The 26,325-nt window shown below is 36.5% G+C and overlaps 1 protein-coding gene across 19 annotated transcripts in view; it reads right to left on the bottom strand.

The window, feature by feature from the left end:
• Window positions 1-26,325, bottom strand: part of Erc2 (ELKS/RAB6-interacting/CAST family member 2) — an 873,922-nt gene that overhangs the window by 711,688 nt on the left and 135,909 nt on the right. For 13 of the 19 annotated variants that reach the window (XR_013434457.1, XR_013434456.1, XM_078038390.1 and 10 more), the window contains exons 3-4: window positions 5,074-5,097; window positions 4,001-4,417 (exon numbers count right to left, since the gene is read on the bottom strand). Coding sequence is in view for 17 of the 19 variants with exons in the window: in XM_078038390.1 (XP_077894516.1) it covers window positions 4,001-4,417; window positions 5,074-5,097 (441 nt within the window). In the remaining 2 variants the exon portion in view is untranslated. The remainder of the gene's footprint in view (window positions 1-4,000; window positions 4,418-5,073; window positions 5,098-26,325) is intronic. The other 6 variants (XM_078038393.1, XM_078038394.1, XM_040289760.2 and 3 more) reach the window with 1 other exon arrangement.

Raw genomic sequence — 26,325 nt, 5'->3', positions numbered from 1 at the left:
CTGCCTGAGAATGAATCATAAAACCACTAGCACTCCATTCCCCAGCATTACACCATCTAGCCTCAACCTGGTCCAACCATGCATAATGAAAAAGAAATCAGGAACATGCTGAACTTTTTTAAAACCTCAAGTACATTTTAAACTCTGTTTTAAATTCATTTAAATTAACCTAGGTCAGGCAACCTCTTTATTCAAGTAGAGTTATTCTTACTGGTTTAATAGCAAAAGTGGTCAGACACATTTTTCTATTAAAAAATTTTAAAATAACCTGATAGAAGTACATTGTAAAACTCAGTGGAGACTATGGAAACAGCTTACGATAAACTTGGCCTTACAAAATAACTAATGAAGGAAATTTCTCAGTTACTTGGCACAGGGAAACAACTATTTGTATATTATTAAGTATTTCGTTGGTCACAACTAATAGCATAATTTTCATTTTCTAAAATAGCATTTTTCAAAAATGTCTTAAAAGGACACCAATGCAGCAAGAGAACAGTTAGCCAAATACTCTTGAGAAGCTCTGCCTTCCCCAGTCTGCTGCCTGGAAATGAGCACTACACATTGGCATATTGGAGAATAGGAGGTTGTGGTAAACTCGGTGGAACCCAGCATGTCCCCAAGTTCATTTGGCCCTCAAGCCCCTTTTCTCTCATAACACATCAACTTACCACAAAATGGCTATTCTGCCCAGCACACTTTGGGCAAGATTCTTTGAGAAAAGGAATATAAATAAGTAGTTTAAGAGCTGAGATTCTAGAGTCAGCCTGATTCAAATAACAGCTATACATTTGTTAGCTGTGTGACACTGAGCAAACTTCTTGATGTCACTTGTCCCAGGTAAAATGGCCAAATAATGGCAGCTATCTCCTAAGACATGGGCCTTTTCTCCTGACTGGAACAGTCTTCTGAGATCTTCACATAGCTGACTCCTTTTTGTCATTAGGTCTCAGTTTATATTGTCACCCCCTCCAAGTCACTCCTACCTCACTAGTGCTTTATCTTCTTCAGGACATTTTCCTAACTATGAAATTGTCATCTATTTCTTCCCAATAGAATGCAAGCACCCATGAAGCCAAATTATGGTTTTCTTTTCTATATTCCCAAGCAGATCTTCAATAAGAATTCACCCAATTAATGAATAAATGAATTAGTGAATAAACAAATGAGGTAGTTTTGTGAGTTCAGCATTAATCAGTGTAGAGCACTTCACAGTGCCTGACACACAAACAACTATACAGACCCTTTTGAAAACTTTTGATAAACTATGAGTGGTTAATGCACTCATAATCTCAATTCTTTCAATTTCTAACTTTCAGATGCAGTGAGTCTTCTTAATACATTGAGGACATTTCATTTATTCAGAGGTATGCCAATAAATAAGCATTCAGGAATGAAATAGGGGTGAGCCATGAGAGTAGTATTTACCAATTTCCATGGTGATAATATTCCAACTAGGACTAATTTCAGGATATCAATGATTTAATGGACAACTCACACACAACTCCTGAAATTTTAATAAATGACTCTCAGAAGCTACTACAACCCTTCTCTTGGAAAGGATTCTTTCATGTCTCCAAGTCTTATTCATTGAGTTCAAACTGAAATTGACTTTTATATAGAGACACATATTCCACATTCTTTCTTCTTGATGACCCAATTCATGGCCTATCCACGGAGGTTAGTTTGATGCTCAAGGAGATGAGTTGGATGTTCTGGGCTTCATTTTCTGTACCACCCTTTGTATGCATTCAAATTGATGGTCAATGCTCTAAACATGATCTGTATCCACGCTAGACCATTGTGAGAGGACCAACCAGTTTCAGAAAACACAAGTGGAATTGTTTTTAGCCACACAACAGGATGAATGTAGCATCTATTAAGTATTACCAAATAACAGAATCTAATAATAGAAGAAGAGTGAGTCCACCCTGACTACTAGATGCCATAGAGTAATGAATAATGCTGCAGATGAAGGTTTCTCTGGCATCATAGCCTTGCTGTACATACAACATTGTCCCTTGGTACTCAAAATAAAAGCTGTTTGTTCAACTGTAGTGATTCTCTATCAACCATAACTTTGAGAAAACACAAGCAAAATTTTTAAATCCAAAGTCAATCTACATGCAAGTAATAAATACCAGGATTATTATTTCTCTTCTGTAAACTACATGGGAAGTTTATGGAGTGAGACAGGGAGAGGACTAATATCTGATCTACTGTATTAGCTATCTATTACTATAACAAATCACTTCAGAATTCATCAGCATAAAACAACACACGTTTATTATCTCACAGATTCCATTAGTCAGTAATCCAGGCATAGCTTACCTGGTTTCTCTGCTTCATGGTCTCTAACAAGCTGTAAAGTGTCAGCCCAGAGGCTGTCATTCCATCTGAGGGCTTGACTGTGGAAGGTTCCACCTCTAAGCACACTAAGTGACTGTAGGCAGTTTCAGTGATTCAAAGCTTTCAGACTGAGTACTTCCATTCCTCACTGTATATTGGCTGGAGACTACCCTCACCTCTTACCACATGAGCCTTTCCATATAGCAGCTTGCTTTATCAAAGCATGAAAGCAAAGGAGGCAACACAGTCTGCTAGCAAGATTGAAATAATAGTCTTAAGAAACCTAATCATGGATGTGACATTGACATCTCATTACCTTTGCCATATTCTATTGTTCATATGCAAGTCACACATTAGCCAATACTCAAGGAAGGGAAATTACAGAAGGATGTGAATCCAAGAGGCAGGGATCACTGGGGATCATCTTACAAGTCTTCCCACCATATTCATTCTCTTGGAATATGGATGGGAAGACTCTGCTCAACAAAACATGGCTTCAAGTATCTCAGTATGAAACAAAGCCATGTGGCTTCCCAAGTATGTGGCTAAGATCTCATGAAAAAAATAAAAGAAAACCATAAGGGAGAATCAGAATAGAGATCATTAGGTTTGAAGACAAAGTTTGTTCAAATGTTCTAACCAAATACAATCTCCATCAGAGAAAACTCCTGGGAGCATTTGCATTTTAGCAAATCCCAACATGGAAGTCAGGTTTTCTGAACAAGTGACTCACAAGAAGGAATGCCCATCTAACAAGTAGTCAATGCCAAGAAATCTAGTCTGCTCTGGAATTATTTATCGCTGTAGAATATTTTGAAATATATTTAATGCCACTTTATTGCTCATGATTTGCTGTGTGATGCATGTCCCCTTCAGTATATTTGCCTACATGACACTTTCAAGATCTGTATCCACCACAGTGGCAAGTAACTGCTGGAACAATTTCAAACCCTGGCTGTCACCCACATTTTTTTCTAACCTTTACCCAACCACATATTCTCAGATATCTGAGCATCACAACATTTCAATGGTGGTATAAAACCAGACAGACTGTCTGTAAAGGACTTCAATGATTTAATCCACTAAGGGTAAAACACATACTCAGAAAACCCGAAACACTGTGTCCTAGACAAATGTAAATGCAGACAAAGATTATCTTAAATGTAAATGTTCAAAATTGGTCTGCACAGTTTACCATTCTTTCCAGAAACACCCATTTGTTTTACTTCCTGTACATTCTACCCTCAATTCAGTTATAAAAAATATTTAAGTTCACTCTGTTGCTAATAACCTATTTGTTTTGTTCCTTTAAAGAGATGATGTTTGATAAACAACTAAGCTTAAGTAGTGCTGTACTTAAAAGACCCCAAAACTATCGCCACCTGTGGGAAACAACTGTAAACCACTTTAGGATTATCACGTGCTGCACATGCTTGGATCCCGAGTACCTGAATATGAATGGAATGCATGTGTGGTGAAAAGGGGAAGAAACTAAGGTAAAATTCCAGTTTAATGGTCATAAGCAGACAGAATGATTATAAAGCAGATGATGAAGGAAATTTTATTAAAGCTGAAGATATCTTCCCACCTATGAAAATAACTTGCTAACAACTTAATTTATAAAATAAGAGAAAGTGAGTGAATGTCTTACCTCTCTCAGATGAATGTTTTCCTTCTCTTTCTGGTCTAAAATTACTTCCAAGTGGCTGACCTGAGATTCAGCCTCTGCCATCCGGCGCGTCCGCTCGTTGTCATCCTCAAGGCTTTTGGATGGTAAACCTTTACTTTGCAACATCTCCAGGAGCTTTTTGATCGATTCATCTCGGGCATTGAGGGTCTGTTTCTGTGTCTCGATTCTTAGCTCCATTTCCTCCAGGGTCTTCCTCAGCAGGAAGAGCTCCTTGGCCTGTCTATCATGCTCAGCCTGGAGCCTCCTGAAGTTCTCCTCCGTCAGCTCAATGGTGAAGTGCTCCGCTCCACGGTTGCCACTCTCCTGCTGCAGGAGGTGGTTGAGGTCTCTCTGGGTTCGCAGCTCATCCTGAAGAGCCTGGATTGTCAACTGCAGGTGCTACGATGAGAAAGACAGAGCAGGACAGGAAAAGGAAAAAAGTCAATGACAGTGTCAGGCACTGTTTGCTGCTTCCACACCATGAAAATGGAATGTTAATCATGAGTTCCAGGGGGCCAGCCATGAAGTCCTCCATGGTGACTTCAGAAGCATGGGACAGCACATGGAAAGGGGGATATTAATTCAGTGATGCTTTCTGAATGTCTTAGGAGAAAAAAAATGTACACATACACAGAAACAGTATATTAGTGTCAATCACAAGGGAAAGTATACATCTATAGAGCTTTAAATTAGGAAGTGAAAGGGTTAGAGGGAAAGTTTCACAAACACATCCTATTTATGCCCACAACACTCCAGACTCAGTATTCCTTGTTTCCTAAGATGTTCTTTATTCTACTATCCATTATTTTTCCTGATAAATGTATGTCCGTTTAAAAATGAAAATAATAGCATCCACTACAAGTAGACATAAACAGGGACTTTTTTTAAATTTTATTTATTATTTTACAAATAAAGCTGCGAACAGGTTTAGTAAACAGGATTACTGCCTCTGCAAGCAAAAGGGAACAAATGCAGACACAGACAAACACACTCAAACACACAAGGAAGTGAGGCTATACAGAGCAAAACAAACAAGCTGCAAAGAGTGGACAAACCTTGGTTCTTCTGGCATCCAGTAACTGAACAGCATGAGAAATGGAAAAAAAAAAATGAAGCAAAAAATCAACACAAAGAGAAGTCCAGTGCAAGCAAAGGATATTTAACAAAAAGCACTTAATCAACATAGAGTACCTTTACAGAAGGAAAAAAGAAAAAAAAAATCTTATTAGAGCAAAGACCCATAAGCTACACAGCATCTATAGCACTGAAGTTTGATACATGTTGGGGGGGGGGGGGGAAGTAAAAACGAAAAAGAAAAAAAATAATTGTGAGGTTTATTCCATCTTTCATTTTCCTAAATCTCACAAGACCCAAAGTCTTGGGTGTCTTACCAGGGAGGAAATCACAACACTCCAAAAATACCCATATGTTGTTTCAGGTCGCCACTACAACCAAATTCAGAGTGGAAGCACCACAGAAACAAAATTGTTACCAGTTGTGAAAAAAGAAACCCTTGCATGAAGTCATTTGGTCAATTCAGCAACACCTTCCCCGCAGAGCCAATTGGAGGAGGCAGCCATAAGCCTGAAGGTATTTTTGTCCTAGGGACAAAACCAGGAGACTTCAAAAACAGCAATTACTCATTCATTCACAGACACATAATCCTATTTGTGGACAAAATACAATGCTAAACAGAGGACTCAAGATGGACATAAAGCAAGACTCCTGCCCACAGGGCATTCACAACGTTATACATGATGGAAAACACTATGTCTACGTTATATAAACATTGGGATAGTCACCATTTTGAAATCCTATGGTTGATACTGAGAAGTGTTGAGATCTTTCTGAGAGAAGCCTATTACCAGAAACTAACACTGTGTGATACACCATTGGATCATATGAGTATCTACTTCTCTTTACTATTTAGGAATGTCCACTGAGAACTTCTTAGATCATAGGAGACAAGTACCATTCTCATCCACATGCCACAGCACCTCTCAGAGTACTGCAGGGAAAGTAGCAACTGGTATGCATTAAACAATAGAGATTATGAATTATTTTTGTAATAAAATGCACCCATATAAAATGTAAAATTCAGTAGGCTGTAGAATATTCACAAAGTGCAATCATCAACACAACTTTTTTTTTTCCTTTGGTGTTGCTGGGGATTGAATTTTGTGCCTGCAAGGCAAACACTCTACCAGCTGAGCTAGATCCCCAGCCCAACACAACACATTTTTGAACATTTTTATCACCTCAGAAAGAAACGCTTTACAAGTTACTCCCCATCGCCCTTCCACAGCCCTGGTAACCACTAATTTACTTCTGGTCTTTATGGATTTGCCCATGTTAGATATTTCGTAACAACAGAATCATATAGTAAGTGGTTTCTTTCACTTAGCATGTTTTCAAGGTTTATCCATGATATAATAAAGTCTCAGTATTTCATTCCTTTCTATAAGGATTATTCCAAAATTGGGATAAACTACATTTATCTATTTTTCAATTGATTCATACATGGATATTCATAGCAACGTTATTCATATTAGACAGAAAGTGGAAATATTCCATGTCAACAACTGACAAATAGGTAAATAAAGTATGATATTTTCATTCAATGGGATATTATTCAGCCATAAAATGTATTAAAGCAGTAGTATATACTACAAGGATAAATGTTGAAAACATTTTGTCATTGTGAAAGAATTTAATCACAAAAGATTACAAATTTTATGATTCCACTAATGAATGTTCAGAATAAGCAAATTTGTAGAAAATAAATTAATAATTGCCAGAAGGGTGGGAAAGAAGAAATGAACAGTAACTACTAAATAGTTTGGGATTTCTTTGGGAAATGATAAAAATGTTCTAAGATGTTAGTTATACAGCTTTGTAAATATACTGAAACTAATGAATTTTACACTTTACATGGGATAAATATATATCTCAATAAAGCTGTCATAAAAAATGAGGTGGAAACAAATGCTAATACAATCTTTTTCCATATTGCACTAGACCAATCAAAACAAAGCCCACAAGAGAATATATAGCATTTAGTGATATAGCTGCTGCCAAGTCTCTTGGGAGCATGCTTTAACAACTGTCTTCTGATTAAATATTCATCCTTTCTTCCTTCCTTTCAACTGGAGACTTAACCCAGGGGTACTCTACCACTGAGCTACACCCCGACCCCTTTTTATTTTTTATTTTGAGTTAGGAACTAAGTTGTTCAGGTGGGCCTCAAATTGGTGATCCTCCTGCCTTAGCCTCCTAAGCCACTGGGATTATAGGTGTGTGTCACCACACCCAACTCAATTAAATATTATTGATAGCAAATCTTCATCCTTTGAAGATGGCTTGGATTTCTGAGATGATCCAAATTTATTTGGAGACAAACATGATGAATCAGGATGATCAGAATAGAAAGTATCTTTTCTGAGAGTAACCAAAATAAGATTTATTCTCTCGTATGGTTTATAAACTGGCCAGAGGGAATTCCAAAGAAAAATTGCTGAAATGATTTGAGCAGAGGCAGCAACACTGGAAGGACAATTTTGTAAAGGAAATGGCATTTTGGTTGGATGAGTTGCCTATTGTTTCCACCTCTACAAAGTGGAAATCATTGTAATACCTACCTGCTCCTATGAGGAACAACCAAGAATATGCATTCAGTGCCAAGTCTGAAGGTAAAAGAAATGAGGAAATTAAGAAGTTAGGGAAGGGGGTAAGTAGGTAGGGAGGTAAATAGGAAGGTTGATAGGAAGAAAGATGGAAAGAAAATAGGAAAGAAGAAAGGGCAAGAGAGAAGAGAAGAAATGGTCCATTTATCCATTCAATATACAATGTATGATTTGTTTTTGTTATAGTGTAGGGGGAGGGACCAGTATCTCCTCCATGCTCCAAAAACATAAAAAAAAAATAAATAATCTACTCTCACAATTCCCATGGACAGGTAATTCAACAGAATCAATACTGTGTCATGAGGGTTATGTTGTCATAGCCAGGTAGCTGGAAATGTACAGAAGATGTAGCCCAGGCTAGGGCCACATAGATAAATATTCCCAAGCCAAGGGACCACCACTGGGCTATGTCTTGAGGAATAAATGAGAATCTGTCCCCTGAAAAAAGATGGAAAGAGAAGAGACCATGTAAAGGTCCAGAGGCAAAGAGAGACCACCTATTAAAGAAGAATAACAACAAAAATCTGTCTAGCCATTTACCACTTGTCACACGTGGTCCTAAGTTCTTCTGACTCTCACAACTGCCTAAGAGGCAACACTGTTATGATCTCCACTTAATAGATGAGAAAATGGGAGCACGAAGAAATTAAGTAACTTGCTCCATGTCACCAGATAGGTAAGTTGTCTAGTCAGGTGCTCATCTAGGTAGTCTGACCCCAATGTCCCTGCTCAAACCACTCTGGCACCTGTCCTCGGAAGTGGCACAAATATTTCAGGATGGCTGCAAAAGAATGAGGGTCAGGTGTTAAAAGCAGATATATAGGCATCTATAATAGTTATAGCAATTCTCACAGTTAAGAATTAGCTATCCTGGCACTAGAGCAGATTATGCTAAGTGAAGCTAGCCAATCTCTAAAAAACAAATGCCAAATGTCTTCTTTGATATAATGAGAGCAACTAAGAACAGAGAAGGGAGGAAGAGCAGGAGGAAAAGATTAACATTAAACAGAGACATGAGGTAGGAGGGAAAGGGAGAGAAAAGGGAAATTGCATGGAAATGGAAGGAGATCCTCATTGTTATACAAGATTACATATAAGAGTTTGTGAGGGGAATGAGAAAATAAACAAGGAGAGAAATGAGTTACAGTAGATGGGGTAGAGAGAGAAGATGGGAGGGGAGGGGAGGGGAGGGGGATAGTAGGGGATAGGAAAGGTAGCAGAATACAACAGTTACTAATATGGCATTATGTGAAAATGTGGATGTGTAACTGATGTGATTCTGCAATCTGTATTTGGGGTAAAAATGGGAGTTCATAACCCACTTGAATCTAATGTATGAAATATGATATGTCAAGAGCTTTGTAATGTTTTGAACAACCAATAAAAAAAAAAGAAAAAAAAGAATTAGCTATCCTAACCAGGCTGTTTCTCATGAGAGGTGATTTTGATGGCTATTTCTAGGTCATACATTTACTAAGGAATAACATTTATTTCCCAGATAGCCTACTTGATTAGTCACTAGATGACTTCAGCATGAGCAAATACAGCCTGATAATCACCCTAAAATTTAGTGTTCCAAAGCTTCTCAAACTATGTTTACATTCATTTGTCATTCTCTTTTTAAAGATATTCATAGTTTCTCAACCTTCTGGCTAAGATCAAACATAATTTCAAAATATTCAAAATTAAACAGGTCTCTCCTATGTTCCTACAAAAAAAGATGCTTGTGCAAAATGTGAGTACCTTGTAGAGCTTTGATCTTCTTTCTGTTTAACTTCCCTGAGGATGGGGAAGGGATCTGAAGCAATCTCATTCTCATTTTTTTTCTCTCTCTCTCCACCACTGTTCTACTTTTAAGAGATTCAACTCAAGTTTCAAGAATAACTCACTAGATTTTCCTTCTCTGGTTAGATATTTAACATAGATGATGTCAATTCCAAAATATAATAGCACCTTTGGTGATAAATAACCTAGAGAAATCATAGCCTTTCTGCCTCAGTTTCCATGTTTGTAAGACTGATAGAGTAATAATTCCTACTACCTAGGAATTGCTAAACTTAATGAAGATAAATCATTTAATGAAGAATAAATAGGTACCAGGAACAGAGTAAACACCTACATCAGTCAAGATGGGCTGGGACTGCTGCCAGAGGACAGCAACAATGACCCACATTCTGAAAGGCATAAGCCACCCGCAGACACAGAATCAGAACTTTAAGGGCTGGAAGAGAACTTAAAGAATAGCTTGCCAATCCTTTTTTTAAAAAAAACAAATGAGAAAATGAGATTCACACAGGTTATATGAGAGATCTAAGAGCAAATGTACACACTCTCAAAACCAAAATTTTGGTTTCTGGAATCCTGGAGTTCATCCTGGTGAGACTAAACCAAAATTAGACTCTTCACTTTGACAACCTAGCCATGGTGTCTCCTACAGGGGGGGCTAAGATATTCTCTAAATCATTGCACTTCTGCATCACTGGGTCCGTTCTGGTAGTTAATGACATGGAACACCTCAAGAACAACTTACTTAAGATTTCCTTTCCGAGTTCTTGGAATTGGACTGTATAGACAATAGAAGACATGCTCAAGAAAAACTAGTTCTAAAAGACTAGTATACAATTCAAGTTAAATCTCTAGCAAAGCCACACTACCTTCCCCAACAGTCAAAATAAGAAAAACAATGCACAGTTCTCAATTCCCTGCTCCTGAGACTACTCAGTTCCTTCAGATCAAACCACCCACCCCTCTTCAACCACGTAAGCATACTTCAAGGTAGTCACTCAAGCCCCACTGATAAATAATTAATGAGCATTCATTTCTGTTTGACCTATCACATACCTTCAAATCTGCATTCTGCAAAGTAGTATTCTATAGCCATCTCTGTGGAATCTCCAGGCACCACTGTGGTCTCGCTTTCTCAAAACCTCAACCACTTTTTCTGAGGTGTCCACTGTACTGCACACCAGGAGAGAAAAGTCCTTCTAATGCCCGCCTATATAAGGATATCACCAGCTAGTCCAGCCTCATCCCTGGGTCCCATTCAAACTGCTGTCATCTCCGCATTCATAGGACAGGTAATACAGATGATCCAACAACTAATTCCCTTCAAATACAATAGTGAATATGTGGTTGAACAAAACTTTTTACTCCCCATCCAAATTCTGGGATCATTTCCTAGCTGAGCATAATGAATCCAAACTCATAATCAAACTCCCTTCTCCAAAAACCCACCCCTCCACTGGAAAGACATCAGGGGGAGGAAGCAAAGCAGCTGTGAAAATGGAAATCCAGGCTACGGTTTGCTCTCTGCAAGTCACTGCTAAGAACACAAGTAGAATGCATCATATTGATCCTGATACTTATCCTTTAACTAGTCCTTTTTATACTTTCTCTCTACTTAGTTGTAAAATTTAAATTATGCCCTGCATAGTAAAGATTAGTCCCCTCTTCAGTCCACAAAAAGGAAACAGTTTTAAACAACTCATCTGTACATTAAACATGGATAAATGGAATGGGAGCTATATAGCTTGTGTCCAGTTTATTCCCAGTTTCAAATACAGTTCAGTGACACTAAGGAAGACATAATATAATGACTTCCATGTCTGACATTATGACAGACTACATCTTCTGATAGGCCCTTCTACCATGCTTCAGTAAATAAAAACAAATCTACTTTTCAAAGCATAACAACTGGGCTTTCAAGGAAGTAAGAGAAATCTCCAAGGAAAAGAAAGGTGGGAGTAGGGTGGGAGGAATGAGAAAGAGATGCAGAAAAGAGCCCATTAGCAAGCTCACATGTAGTATCTCTTCCTCTAATAAGTAGCAAAAGCCAGTATAAGTATTGAAACTGAGAGGGTGAACTGGGACTCTATGAAGCAAAGCAAGCAGATTAGATTCTCCCATGGAACCTAGATTTGCAAAGGGAACTTGTATAGATTAGTGTCCCTAGTTCCTCCCTTTGTGAGAGTACAGGAAGGCAGAAGACATCATCATGGATACCAGGAAAGTTCCATGAAAGACACATACAAAAAATAAAATGTTTTTAAAATGTTTAAGGAAACAAATACTTAAAGAAATAAAAGATAGATATAAGATAGAGATATAAGTGATTCTCCAAAAGGAACAAGCATATTTGTAAAAGGAAATCTACACTAATGAAAATTATATTGTTAGGGCCTGGGGTTGTGGCTCAGTGGTAGAGCGCTTGCCTAGCATGCGTGGAACACTGGGTTTCCCAGCACCACATAAAAGACTAAATAAATAAAGGTAGAGTGTCCATCTACAACTGAAAATATTTTTAAAAAAGAAAGAAAAGAAAAATATACTATTAGAAATGAAAACCTATAGAGCTGGGGATGTGGTTCAAGTGGTAGCGCGCTCGCCTGGCATGCGCGGAGCGCTGGGTTCGAACCTCAGCACCACATAAAAATAAAATAAAGATGTTGTGTCCACCGAAAACTAAAAAATAAATGTTAAAAAATTCTCTCTCTCTCTCTTTAAAAAAAAAAGAAAGAAATGAAAACCTATAGATGGGCTAAGAGAAAAGAAAGAAGTAATGAACAAAATACAATAAAGATGATCACAGAACAGAACTCTGGTTCATTGAAATGTCTAATAAGATAAACCTCTCAGAAATCATAATACACAGGAGATATTTAAAAGTGAAATGCAAATAATTTTAACTTTATGCAAATAAATTTGAAATTATCAATGAAATAGATGAACTACTAAAAAGGTATCTTATACAAACTAACCGTAGAAAAAGAAAGAAGCCTGAACCAAGGTGATTCCAATTTCTACAAACTCCTTAGGAAAAAGAAGAAACTATCTGATGAGACTTGACAATTTGACACAATACCTAGACATGAACTACATAAGAAAGGTAGTGCAGAGGCCAAACTTCACACCTAGACAATGACTATTATTAGCAAAAGGCCTTTAGAAGTATATAAGAAAGACAATACATCATGGCCAAGTTGGGTTTCTTCTAGGATTTACAGGGTTGTTCAACAAACTCTTCATGTAAATTGCCACATTAATAAAAAGGGAAAATTAGGGGCTGGAGTTGTAGCTCAGCAGTACAGTGCTTGCCTCTTACATGTAAGGCACTGCATTTTATTCCCAGAACCACATATAAATAAGCAAATAAAAGGTCCATTAACAACTAAAAAAGTATTTTTTTAAAAAAGGAAAATTATATGAATGAATAGTTCAAGATATGAAGTCATGCATATTTTTTTAAAAAAATCTTTGCAAACTAGAAATACAGAGGAAGTTCTTTAACTTACAGAGTATATCTATAGCAGAGTTGACATATGTCCGTCTCAATGGTAAATGTTAAAAAAATTCCTTCTAAAATGAGGCATAAAAGCATACACACTATCACCATCACTGCTAATCAATATTTTCCTGGAGGCCTGAGTTTAGAATACCAAGACCAAAAAATAAGTAGAAAAGAAGTGTAATATTATTAATTACATTATGTGGTATTCTACTTAGAATTTATAAATTATTAAAAATAAGAAAGTTTTTCTTATTAATAGGGCAAAATAAAATGGAACCATAAAAAAAGATAGATAAATCTGACTATGTTAATATTAGGAATTTCTGTTCAACAAAAGATACCATAGAATGAAAAAATTAGCCATAAATGAAAGGTAATATTTGCAATACATTAAAATAACAAGAAACTTTTATCCAGAATACACAAAATCCTCAAAAAATAAGAAGAAATCAACAATAGAAAAATGCACCAAAAAATGGACATTTCATAGAAGATGAATATGAACAGCCAGTAATCATATGGAAAGAAGTTTAACCTTGTTAGTAATCAGAAAAATGCATATGAAAACCATAATGAGAAAGCATATTACACCATACTCTCTTGGCCAAAACACACACACACACACACACACACACACACACACACGAATACACACTTTATATTAATTATTATGATAACAGCAACAGTAATAATAAGTCTTACAACAGCAAATGATGACAAGGATGTGGACCAAGAAGAACTAAAACAACTGCTGTAAGGATAAACTAAGGCAACCACTTAGGAAAAATAAATTGGCAAGAACTAACCATACAGGGGTGCTGAGGTTGTGGCTCAGCAGTAGAGCATGTGCCTAGCATGTGCAAGGCCCTGGGTTCAATCCTCAGCACCACATAAAATAAATAAAATAAAGGTATTGTGTCCAAGTACAATTTAAAAATAAATAAATAAAAAGAACTAACCATACATATACTCACCCAAAAAACTTTATCTTGGGCTTGGGCTGTAGCTCAGTGGCAGAGCACTTGCCTACCATGTGTGAGGCACTGGGCTCAATCTTTAGCACCACATAAAAATAAGCAAATAAAATAAAGGTATTCTGTCCATCTACAACTACAAAATTTAAAAAAAAAAAACTATCTTCAGGTGTACACCTAAAGTAAGCATTGGCAAACTATGGTCTATGGGTCAAATATGGCTTAAAGTCTATTTTTATAAACGAAGATTTACTGGAATGCAGCCATATCCATTAATTTATGTAAGCAACTGCTGAATGAAGCAAAGTAGCAGAAATCATGTAATCCACAAAGTCTAAAATATTTACTATTGAGCATCTCACAGAAAAAATTTGATGAACCCCCTAAAGAAATTATTAGTATAAGACTCATACAAGAACATTAAAAATGGCATTATTTCTATAGGTAAAATAAAAACTAGAAATAATCCATCAAAAATAAATAAAGGCACATGCATATAATGGAATATTATGCCATTTTGCAAAAGAACAAATGACAACTACATGCAATAAATTATTAAGACAGTATTGAATGGAAGAAGTAAAAATAAATAATATTTGCAACATCACTCTACTTAGGTAAGACTCAAGGTAATAATGACCATAGGTTGGGGGAAGAGATAAGAACCCAGAGAAATGTATAACATTAACAGGATTGGCCTTAAATTCAAATACTGGTGATGTTAGTGCCAAAATGCAAAGACCAGTAACCTAGTGTGTTTCTTTAACCAAACAGGACGCTACAACATTAAACATCCTTATGACTTTTATCAGATTGCTTTTCAATCATGTTTCCCAAAGTAGGTTCCCTGGAATGGCATTCTACAAGGTATTAATATGTGTTGTGTTGGGGGAATAGTGGGAAGGAAATTCTCATGTAATCGTCTATTCATTTTATACACAGACACACAGAATGACCTTCTTAAAGATGTTCCTAATTTTCATTATGCTGAAAACAGCACATAGTGGATACAAATAGTGAATGAAATACAGAAAGAGGAGAGGACCAGAAGGGAACTGTCTGACCCTATGACAGACACAATGGAACAATATGAGGGAGAAGAAGTTTCCAGTCCTCTTTGCTCAAGTTGTAGGTAGAATGGGGGTGTACTTGACATTGGATTACTCTGTCCTATTTTCTCCACCAAAACTCAAATGTCACATTCACCAACTAATTCATCTGACAATACTGATTTGAAGCTGCCAACATTATGTCCACTTCACAAGAGGATAAACTATAGTGGCTTAAGGGATTTGACTGCAATCTCATCATTAGCAGATACAGGCCAGTGTCTAAAATTGAAGTTCCCTCCAGCCAATTCTAAACTCTTTGAGCTCTAAAAATATTAGAGAACTTCATTTTGTACAACTCCTATAGGCTCCAAGATCCACTTCATTTTTTAAAAAAGAAGAATGAAAATACAAGAAACTAAGCCATACTTGAGTTTATATGGAAAAAGAGGGAAAACACACTTTGCTTTAGCCAACATTTAGAAGATCAACTTCCAATAGCTACTGGAGTCAGAATCTAATCCAGATTTCAAAATGTCTAAAACACAAAAAGGTAAATAGAATGAAAATATAATTATATATGTATGATGTTCATGGAACACACAATTATTTAAATAGGGACTAGCCAGATGTTTAGAATCTACTGTGTCTTATCCCCAAACATGGAAAATATGAGTTCCTGGCAGATTTTTAAAAATTTGTGACCTTAAGCTCTTTTCCACACTATGGGGAAAAAACAAAAATGATAAAAGTTTTGCACTGTAAAGCAGTTTAGGGTTTCATTGCTATGAAAACTGTCTCCAAGCTATATAAAAATATGAATTGGCTTATACCCAAAAGTCTTGAAGATTTTTTTTTAATAAATCTGTGCTCCTTCTCAAGCAAGGGCTTAACATAACTCTTTCAAAGAAAACAGAATCTCTTTGCAGACAACTTGGCCTACTCTACTTCTCCTGTGACTTTATTTTCTTATTAATCATTTTCCAGTTTGTCTAATCAAATTTTAAGGGCAGGTTCTCTGATCCCTTTCTCTATAACCCCATGTACAGGATGTACAACACTCTTCATGGCTCCAAATCTTCCTTAGGCTAACTCATGTGTGTAAAAAGACAAACAGCAGACCAGCTAGGAACATGTGGCCCCTGTGTGTGGGTAGAGGAGTTGGTTTGCTGAGAAAAGTACAAATAAAAGAAATATTCAGACATACAGTCATAGGCTTTCTCCCTTAAGATAGACTATCCCAAGTTGAAATGCATATAGCTGAATAGAGAATTTCCATGGGTGATTTTTAAAAGCACTGGAACCCTGGATTCCTCACACAGACAAAGCATCATTGATAACAGCAGAGCCCATTTCAGTTGATAATATGTGACATTTTGCCAAGATTCATAACACTAAGAACAGTACATATGGGAAAGCCCTCTTGGCAGTTGCTTTAGTAAGTAAGGAGTCTGGTTTTCATTACAGACCAATACTCTAAGGTGGCACATACTAGAATGTTACACTGAGCTTCGATTTAAGGACTTACATTCTAATGTAGCTTTGCAACTAATCAGTTATATGATCTGGGGGGAAAAATCACTAAACTTATCTGGGATTCTAAGAACAATGGTGAAGAGTTGGGTTTTGAATTCTGGATCTACCCATGACAACCTATGTTGTCTTGAACAAACTACATAAGCACTCTGAACATCAAATTATTCATCCATAAAGTAAGAATTGTACCCAACTTGCAGCACTCATACAAAGACTATATAAGGTGCTCTAAAGTAAATGAGCACAGTAGTCTCTGTAAATCATGAAACATAGGGCCTGGAATATAATAATGTTATTATTGTAATAATGGTAGTGGTAGTAAACCTCTGGAATTTAAAATTCTTTTTTCCATTTCTCCCATTTGAGTAAGAAATAGAGATGGGCAAAATGAACATCAAGTTTTATCAAATAAATGCAACAAGATGGGAAACAAAATGCTAAGCACTGCCATTTTTTTTAAATGAGGGAAAACAGGAAATAGTTGTTTTAATACCAACTCAAAGATGGATGTAATTGATTTCCCATTAACTGAACTGAATATAAGAGCCCCTACAAGGGGCTCTCAGAAATACCAACCATTTCCATTTTCAAGTTCAGTGTTCCTGCCCCCTAATTATTAGCCAGTAATACATAAGCAACTAAAGGACAATGGCATCCCCTACTGTCAACATTTAGCCTGACACATTTATCCTGACTCTCAGCACCCACGACAAAAAAAATTTTTAAGAAATATTGGTATTTTTTAAATGCACTTGAAGAAGCAACACAAAACATGCAATGTAGAAACTATAGTTAAAATGGAAACTTACCCAGTATTAACAATCATAGTCACGCAGTTACTAGAAGATAGTCCTTTAATTTAATTGCTCAGCAAATCTTTAGTGTAGATGACATTTTAATTTTTTTTACTGTAATTTCCTCTGTCATCTCCTCTTCACCCCCATCATGTTCATTCAATAAGGTGAATAATTACCTAAGTATTCTTAGGACAATTGATATAATTTCAAATAGCCAGGCAGCAGGCACTGTACTACTCTTTATCCCCTACCTGAGTTTCCTTAGCAAAACTCTAGCCCTCACTACCTAAAGTTTTACAGAGGAGAGATTTTCCCCAAGTAGCTCCTGCTTCTCTCTTCTTCTTGAGTCACACCAACCCTGGGAAGAGAAGACACTAATCCTCTATGCTACGATATCCTTGGACCAACAATATCAACATCACCTGGGATTTGGTTAGAAAGAAAGTTCCATCTAATACAAAGGGGTATGAAGGAAAGGGAAAGGGGATGGGAATGGGAAAGACAGTAGAATGAATCAAACATAACTTTCCTCTGTTCATATATGAATACGCTACCAGTGAAACTCCACATCATGTACAACCACAAAAATGGGATCCTAATTAGAAAAAGTTATACTCCATGTATGTATAATATATCAATATATACTATACTGTTGTGTACATCTAAAAAGAATTCTTTTTAAAAGTGGGCTCTCGGCTGGGGATGTGGCTCAAGTGGTAACGCGCTCGCCTGGCATGCGTGCGGCCCAGGTTTGATCCTCAGCACCACATACAAACAAAGATGTTGTGTCCACCGAAAACTAAAAAATAAATATTAAAAAAGTGGGCTCTCAGCACCCACGTCAAACCTGCTGAATCAGAATACACATTTTAACATGATCTCCAGGGTCATCTGTAGATACATAAAGGTTTACGAAATGTTTCTCTAAACTTCAAAAACAAAATTTTGGGCTTTACCAATGCTTTAAGAAAAGATCATTTGGTAATAAAAAGATGGGTAAAGAAAGCACTATGAACACAGTACTGTAGTAAAGTCCTAAAAATCAAACTGAAAGCTTGTATGATTAATCAAGTCTTAGTAAACTTTGACTAGTGTTCCCAATACAGGGCCACTAGATAAAGTGGACTATTTGTTCATTCATTCAACCATTATTGAGCTATCTGATAGATATATGTACCAAGATTCCTTTCCATGTCAAAAAAAGAAATTCTGATAGATGAACTCTAGATAGGGTAGAAGGGTTGGAGGGAAAGGGAGAGAGCATGGGGTTAGCAATGATGGTGGAATGTGATGGTCATTATTATTCAAAGTACATGTATGAAGACACAAATTGGTGTAAATATACTTTGTATACATACAACCAGAGATATGAAAAATTGTGCTCTATATGTGTAATAAAAATTATAATGTATTCCGCTGTTGCATATAAATTTAAAAATTAATTTAAAAAAGAAATTCTGCCAAGTTAAATATAAAAAGAATAAAAATTATAATGGTATAATTATTATATAAGACATAAGATATATATGTTGTTCATTTACTTTTAAGGGATATATAAATATCTGAATTATCATTCTGTACTGTTGTTTATTATTATTTAAAATACAATCTGAAGGGACCTTTAAAAAGTCATCTGAAATGTCAGTACAAGGCTTAATATTCAACTGTTTTATTCATTCCTGCTTTTAAATAGCATTTCCGTATGCACGTCTGTGCTCTCAGTGGAATTTTAAGTGACTGGGAAAACCATGAAGAGTCTATGATGAAACTTCTTTTTCAAATTATAACTTGAACAATGTACAGAAAAAATACACTAGTTCCTAAGCAACGTAATCACTGAAATTCTCTTTTAAGTTTTTTCATTTTATTAATAAACTAGAATTGAAGGCCTGAGCCTTTTTATTTCATTCTCTAGTGTGAAGGGAAAACACCTACCACTGTATCCATGAAAGTTCTGTGGTCTTAAACATTTAATGAATATGCATGTGTGTGTACAGAGAGAACACAAATGAATATGCCACACCCCATAAACAAAAATGTGGCCAGCATATCATAGGAAAGTAATATGAACACACAAGAAAAAAAACTAGAGGAACATACATCAAAATTATCAAGAGGAATAGGGAATGACTGCTAATGAGCATGCAGGTTTTTCAGAAAGAGATAAAATGTTTTAAAATTAGATGATTACTGATGGTTTCACAACTCTATGAATATACTTTTTAAAAATCCCTGAATTGTATGATTTAGAAGGGTGAATTGTATGCTACATGAACTACATATATCACCAAAAAAAAGCTATTTAAAAACTGATGGGAGGTGAGTCGGGTGCAGTGGCACACGCCTGTAATCCCAGCAGCTCTGGAGACTGAGACAAGAGGACTGCAAGATCAAGGGCAGCCTCAGCAACTTAATGAGGCCTTAACCAACTTAGAGAGACTCAGTATCAAAAAGTGCTGGGGATGTAGCTCAGTTGCCCTGGGGTTCAAAAAAACATTTTAACTCAAATATTTTTTCCAAAAATAATTTACATACTTATTGATGCTACATCATTTAATATTTCTTTGAGTGCAAGCAACAGAAACTGACTTGGCCTATCTTAAGCCAGAGAAGTGACTGCAGGGGAATGATATCAGGGTATCCCCTGAATCAAAGCAGCAATTATGAAAACAAGACAAAAGAAAAGAAGGAAACTGGACACAGCAGGAATTTCTGGAAGAAGCATGTCACTTGGTTTCAACAACTCTCTGCTCCAAATTGAAAACACTCAAGGCAAAGAATAGAATTGGGCTGGCTTGGGCCAGGTGTCCACCATGGCTCATTCAGTTGTGGTAGCTGACCCCAACAACCAGAAGCTGCTCCAAGAGAAAGGAGCTGTGTTTAAAGGCAAGTAGAGACCCCAAGAAGAATCTACTATGATTGCTGTTTTAAAGATTTTTAAAAAAGCAAAATGAAAAATATAGTGTTATGATTATGTTAGTGGGGGTATTCCTTAAAGAGAACCAAATACAAGACTCAAGTGAATTGCATGGTGAAGATGTAACCGTGACAGTTCAACATGTCATGAACATGAAAGTTTTATATTAGGAAGCCAAATTAGGAATCTTGATTTTGAGTCAACCTTGGGACAAGCTGCAGCCAGGGTCACTCACTATCTGTGAAGTCAGACACTTTGAGGTGAGCTGTGGGATGCTGGCAGTTTTATTCTTTTCTGTAGACAGTTCACACACACACACACACATACATACATACACACACCCACACACACACACACACACACACACACACCTCTCTTTTGTTGTTGTTGTTGTTTTGGCAATACTGGGGAATCAAGCCCAAAGGCACTGTACCACTGAGCTATACCCATAGCAGCCCTTCTTATTTTTTATTCTGACACAGGGTCTCACTAAGTTGCTAAGGCTCACCTTGAACTTGGAACCTTCTGCCTCAGCCTGAGTCACTGAGATTGTTTCCAGCTCTCTTAAAAACTGCTACTAACACAAACTTCTTGCAGAACCATACTAAGGTTAAAAGATAACTCACATGTACAATACTTAGTAAATACCCCAGCCAAGAGAAAACCATCATTTTTAAAGCCACTATTATTATTAATATACAAACTGGATTGCAAACTTTCCTACAATGTGGTGGAAAAGATGAAATAGGAGTAGGAAAAAAATGTGAAGTTCTGTCTGTGTCATGTAGAAATAAAATCTTTCAACCACAGAAACTTTTTAGTTTGGCCATTTTGCATGCTAACCTGAAACAAATAAAGCAATAAAATAACCCTAGATTTTGCTTCAAGCAGGTGTATACATTTTAAAGAGACAGCAAATACCTAACAATCAATCACTGAATGTTAGTAATGGCAGGGATCAGAAGGATAATCTTCTTTACTTACTTTTACAGAAGGATAAACTGAGGCCCAAAGAGGCCAACCACTGCTTGTCCAAAGTAATAGCAGAAAAGGTTGCATTGCTGGTTCTAAATCCCTAGCACCAAACTCGCAAGGTACGGTTCTTTCCCACTTTTCCCTTCTAGTCCCTAACACCAGTCTTATTTGGTCACTGTAGGGCAGAAGGAACCTATTACCACATAATTAGCATCAGAGCACGTGCAACAGCTGCCACAGCCTGATTTTCACATGAGACTAGATCATCTTTGACTGAGACACATCCCTTCCACACCTGCCCGCAATGGTGTAGCTGCCTTAACCATACTCCATACTCCAGTGGCTTCAAAGCTTCAAGAATTGGAACAGATGATTCATTCCAACCAGAATGAAGTAACTCTTCTCTCTGAAATGACTTCTCAAAGAACACTTTTAGGGAAGTGTTTCAGATTTAACATTCTTCCACCTGGGAGCTTAAAGACTTTAAAAAGGGTTTAGAGAAATCTTCCCCCACAAAAATATGTGGGATAAGTGTCAAGAATGAAGGGGCCACTTTGGAACCTGGAAAAGATAATGATAAGCCACAGGAGATCCACATTATCACTGGATAGGGCAAAGCAAAAAACAGAAAAGAGAATGGTTCTTTGCAGATACCATCACAAAAGAAATAAGTTATATCACGGAGAAATAAGATCCCTTGGTACCAATCTTGAATAATATCGGTTTGAGGTTATTTTATTTTATCTGGAAATTCTGTATCTATTAATAACAACAAAAGTTTTCCTTAGCAAAGACTCAGAAACCCATGTATACATTCATAGGCATATAGATAGATTTCATATGCTTTCAGATTATTTTTCAAATCTTTAAACCAGTGAAATAGAATTTTCTCCAAAGTACAGTAAAAAGTATTTTTAAACAAGGACTTGCAAAGTGCTTCTTTCATCTCTGGATACTTATTTTGTTTTACAATTCATTTGAGACTCTTAAAGTAAAGAAGAGGGAAAAAATGGCCTTCAAATTTGAATCTGGAACACAGTTCACCTATCAAGTCCAAGAGGAATATAAAGAAAGTATCTAACAGTGCAGACACTGCTGGTGCCGGAACAAAAGTATTATTGAATGGAAGACAGATTTAAATGGAAGCAAACCCTTACTAACTCCAGGTCTTACTGGCATTTTTCCTAATAAGATGAACTATTAGTTCTGGGTTCCATAAATTTCAACATACTAGAGCCCTCCCCAAGTTACAGGGAGGCCAAAGGCACTCTTGAATCCACACATCTGTACTCTATTTAAAATGTATGATGGTCCCTCTCATCATTGTTTGGGTCCTCAGCTGTGGACTGAGAAAAGATTGAGATACAAAACCAATGGAGACAAGGTCCCGTGGAATTCTTTGCTGTATCTTGGAACATTTTATTTATTCGGTTCAAAAATCTGAAGGGAAATCAGAGTGAAAAAAATTGCAGGCTTCATGGATTTATAAAGGAGGAAGAAATAAACAGAGGGTGAGTTTACAGTTTGCAGTGTCAGTGAATATACTCCTCATTCCTTTAAATAAGCTTTTAAATCATTTTTATTGGAACTTTATAGTCACACACAGTAGTTGGGTTCATTCTGACAAAATAATACTTGCATGGAATTCAATTTCAGTTCCACCCACCCTCCCTCCCAGCCTCTGTTCTTCCTCTACTCTATTAGATTTCCTTTCACTCATCCATTTATTTATTTATATTTGATAGGTTCTTTTTACTTTTATACAAAGGTGAAATTCCCTGTGGTATATTTATATATGCACATAAGCATGATTTGTTTTTAAGAATTCATTCTGCCTTGCCTCCCCTTTCCGATCATTCCACTCTGCCTCTCAATCTCCTTCTTATACACAACTGATCTTCCTTGTCTTTATTATATCCTACCCTTCTCTCCTCCTTTCCTTTATTTTACTCTAGCTCCCACATATGAGAGAAAACATTCACCTTTTGAGTTTCTGACTCTGGCTTATTTCATTTGGTATGATGTTCTCTATTTCCATTCATTAACCAGCAAATGCCATAATATCATTCTTCTTTATGGCTGAGTAGAACTCCATAGAACTCCACGATTTCTGAATCCATTCATCTACTGACAGGCACCCAGGTTGATTTCACAGTCTAGCTCTTGTGAATTATGCTGCTATAAACGTTGATATGGCTATATATCACTGTCATATGCTGATTTTAGATCTTTGGGGAAAATAACAAGAAGTGAAATAGCCAGGTCACATGGTGGTTCCCATCCCTAGTTTTTTGAGGAATCTCCATGCTGCCTTCCAAAGTGGTTGTACTAGCCTGACTTACCACCAAAACTAGTGTACCTTCTCACCTACATCCTTGCCAGTATTTAGTGATTATATTCTTAATCAATTACATTCTGACTGGAGTAAGATGAAATCTTAGTGTAGTTTTGTTTTGCATTAAATCACTCTTCAAAGGGGCAGAAAAAAGAATTACTACAGGAGTTTCTGAAGTCCAGTATGGGAGATTAAAAACATGAGCCCCAGACTCAATACATAATTATATTTGTATTATTTAAATCAGATTATTTGCCCTCACTCTCTCCCAATATAAAATGGGAATGGTGCAGTTGTAGTAAATAGATTCATACACAGGTTAATATAGGGTATGAACTCAATAAATTACCTCTTTGGGTACTATAATTAGTATTAATAGTAAAAGCAATAGTTATGCTGGAAAATATCTTTAAAGATTATTTGGCATCTAATGAATTTCAGGCAGTACAACATTTCACTTACTTCTTCAGACTTTTAAAAGAAACATTTTTAAGGATGTAATACAATCTATCATACCCCCTATTTGACAATCATTTGCTACAAAGACTTCTTCCTTGGTGTATTTTTAGTACATTAAGAGTTACAGTTACCAGCTGGTCACTCATGTCTGCTACACCATGCACAGGTGTGATAGCAACTTAACTTACTTTTACTATTTATTCAGTGTGTAGGCCCTCCACTAGTATACTGGGGACACAACCAAGAAAGCATGAGTCATTTTCTATGGCCTTGAGACACTCTTAGTCAAGAGGAAATAACAGATCAGGAGAGTAATGATCAAAACAGAAAAGCCTATGAGCCAAAGGAAGCATGTGCAAATTTCTGGGGCAGCACAGAAGAGGGAGGCTCCAATCTGGTCTGAGAACAGCAGATACTCCACAGAGGATGTGAACTTTGGGGGCCTAGAACAAAGAAGTTTTCTTTCCAGAAGCAAAGAGATATTTCAGGCCAAAGTGAAAGACCTGAGCAAAGCTTAGATATTAAAAAAAGAGAAAAAGAGGAAGAAAAGGAGAAGGTTGAGGAGGAAGAAGGGAAAAAAATAGTATTCTGGGTAGAAAAAGAACTTAATGACCAAACAAAAACCCCAGGAGTGGTAGGAAGTACCTACATATTAGCAATGCTAGTGGATAAAGGACCTAACATGCCAGAGAAGGAACCCAAGGTTCATAAAGCAGGGCAAATGTAAATCAGGTGTTTAGCACCATATGTTATTAACTAGGCTCATGAGTGCATTTTTAGAGATCAATGAGTTTCATAAAAGTTTGAAATTTCTTTGTTTAATTTTAATAATAACCTCAAAAGTTATCTAGAAAGTATGACATTGTACTGATCATTTATATTTCAATAATTGATTCCAAAATTATTTCTTGAACATCATGTGCCAGTCACAATACTAGGCATTGGGGGCAGGGGACAAAACAGTGAATAAAAGAGACATTGTATCTGACCTCATAGAACTTAGTATCTATTTATAAACAAATGAAAGTACAGCATATCAAGAAACAGTAAACGCAGATAAATAAAACATGAAATGGTAAGGAAATACAAAGTCAACTGGGTTAGGGGAGTATTAATTTTAAAAGGTCATCAGGGAGTCAATTATACTTCCCTGTTAATATGACATTTGAGTAAATAGCTGAAGGAAGGAACATATATTTGAAAGATATTTTCTAAATATAGGACTTTGTTTTTCTACATTTTCCACAAAGATTCTTAAGGGTTTTTAAGAACTCATTTTATTTTTATTTTACATAGTATTTTAGGTATTTCTGCACTATTCATTTAAAAAAAAATCTGGGAGGGGATGTTTTAATAGTTCATATAATATTCAAATTTAAAAGTCAGGGGGATTGGGAGACTATTCCAGAATAGTAACACAACCTGAAAGGATCAGAGAATAGAGAGAGAAACAATCCAAGGGGAAAGGGATATTCAGGGCCTACAGTGCAGCCCACACTTCAGTTTCTGGCAATATGGCAGAACAGATAACCACCAAGAACTGGAAAGGTAAAGAAAAATCCAAAAATAACACTGTAGCATGCATGGATAAGCTTATATGAAAGTAAGAGAAATCCTCAGGGACAAAAACCTAAGAGGAAAACTAAAAACCAAAATGGCTAGTAGAGCTGAGGGCTTGGCTGCCAAGGAAACAGGCAGGGACTGAAGAGAGGTGCCCTAGGTTAATAGTTGAGGAAGTGAGCAGGAGAAAAAGCTAGGAGGAAATTAGAACTGAGACCCTGCATTAAACTGGATCAGGAAATAGTGAACACCAGGCACAGAGAGGTCAAAGCCTGAACTTTTAGTTTGGGGAAGGAAAAAATAGTTTTCCCAAAGAAATGGTCACCTTGGGCCTGCCTTCCTGTGAGTTTAGAGTTCATTTTGCAGTATCTAAATGTCTGGGAACACCTAAATGGAGAAATAAAAATGATTCCAAGGCACTCTTGAACAACAAATAAGTAAAGGAAGAACTCCAAAGGGGAATATCTTGAGGTGGAAAAAAAAAAAGAAAACACAACATATGAAAACCAATGGGATTCAGCAAGAACAATATTATGAGGAAAATACTTCAAGAAGTAAATAAAATATAGAAAAACTTTTTTAAAACACTAAGAGTTTTTTTCTTTTTAATTTTAATTTTTTTGGTTTTAATTAGTTACACATGATAGTACAATGATCTTGACATACATTTGAATCAGATGGGGTATAATTTCTCATTTTTCTGAGTGTACAGGTTGCAAAATCACATTGGTCACA

This window comes from Ictidomys tridecemlineatus, chromosome 2 (genome assembly GCF_052094955.1).
Source record: "Ictidomys tridecemlineatus isolate mIctTri1 chromosome 2, mIctTri1.hap1, whole genome shotgun sequence".
Taxonomy (NCBI): Eukaryota; Metazoa; Chordata; class Mammalia; order Rodentia; family Sciuridae; genus Ictidomys; species Ictidomys tridecemlineatus.
The sequence above is the reverse complement of the archived record's forward strand: the minus strand, read 5'-3'. Positions and strand labels throughout refer to the sequence as shown.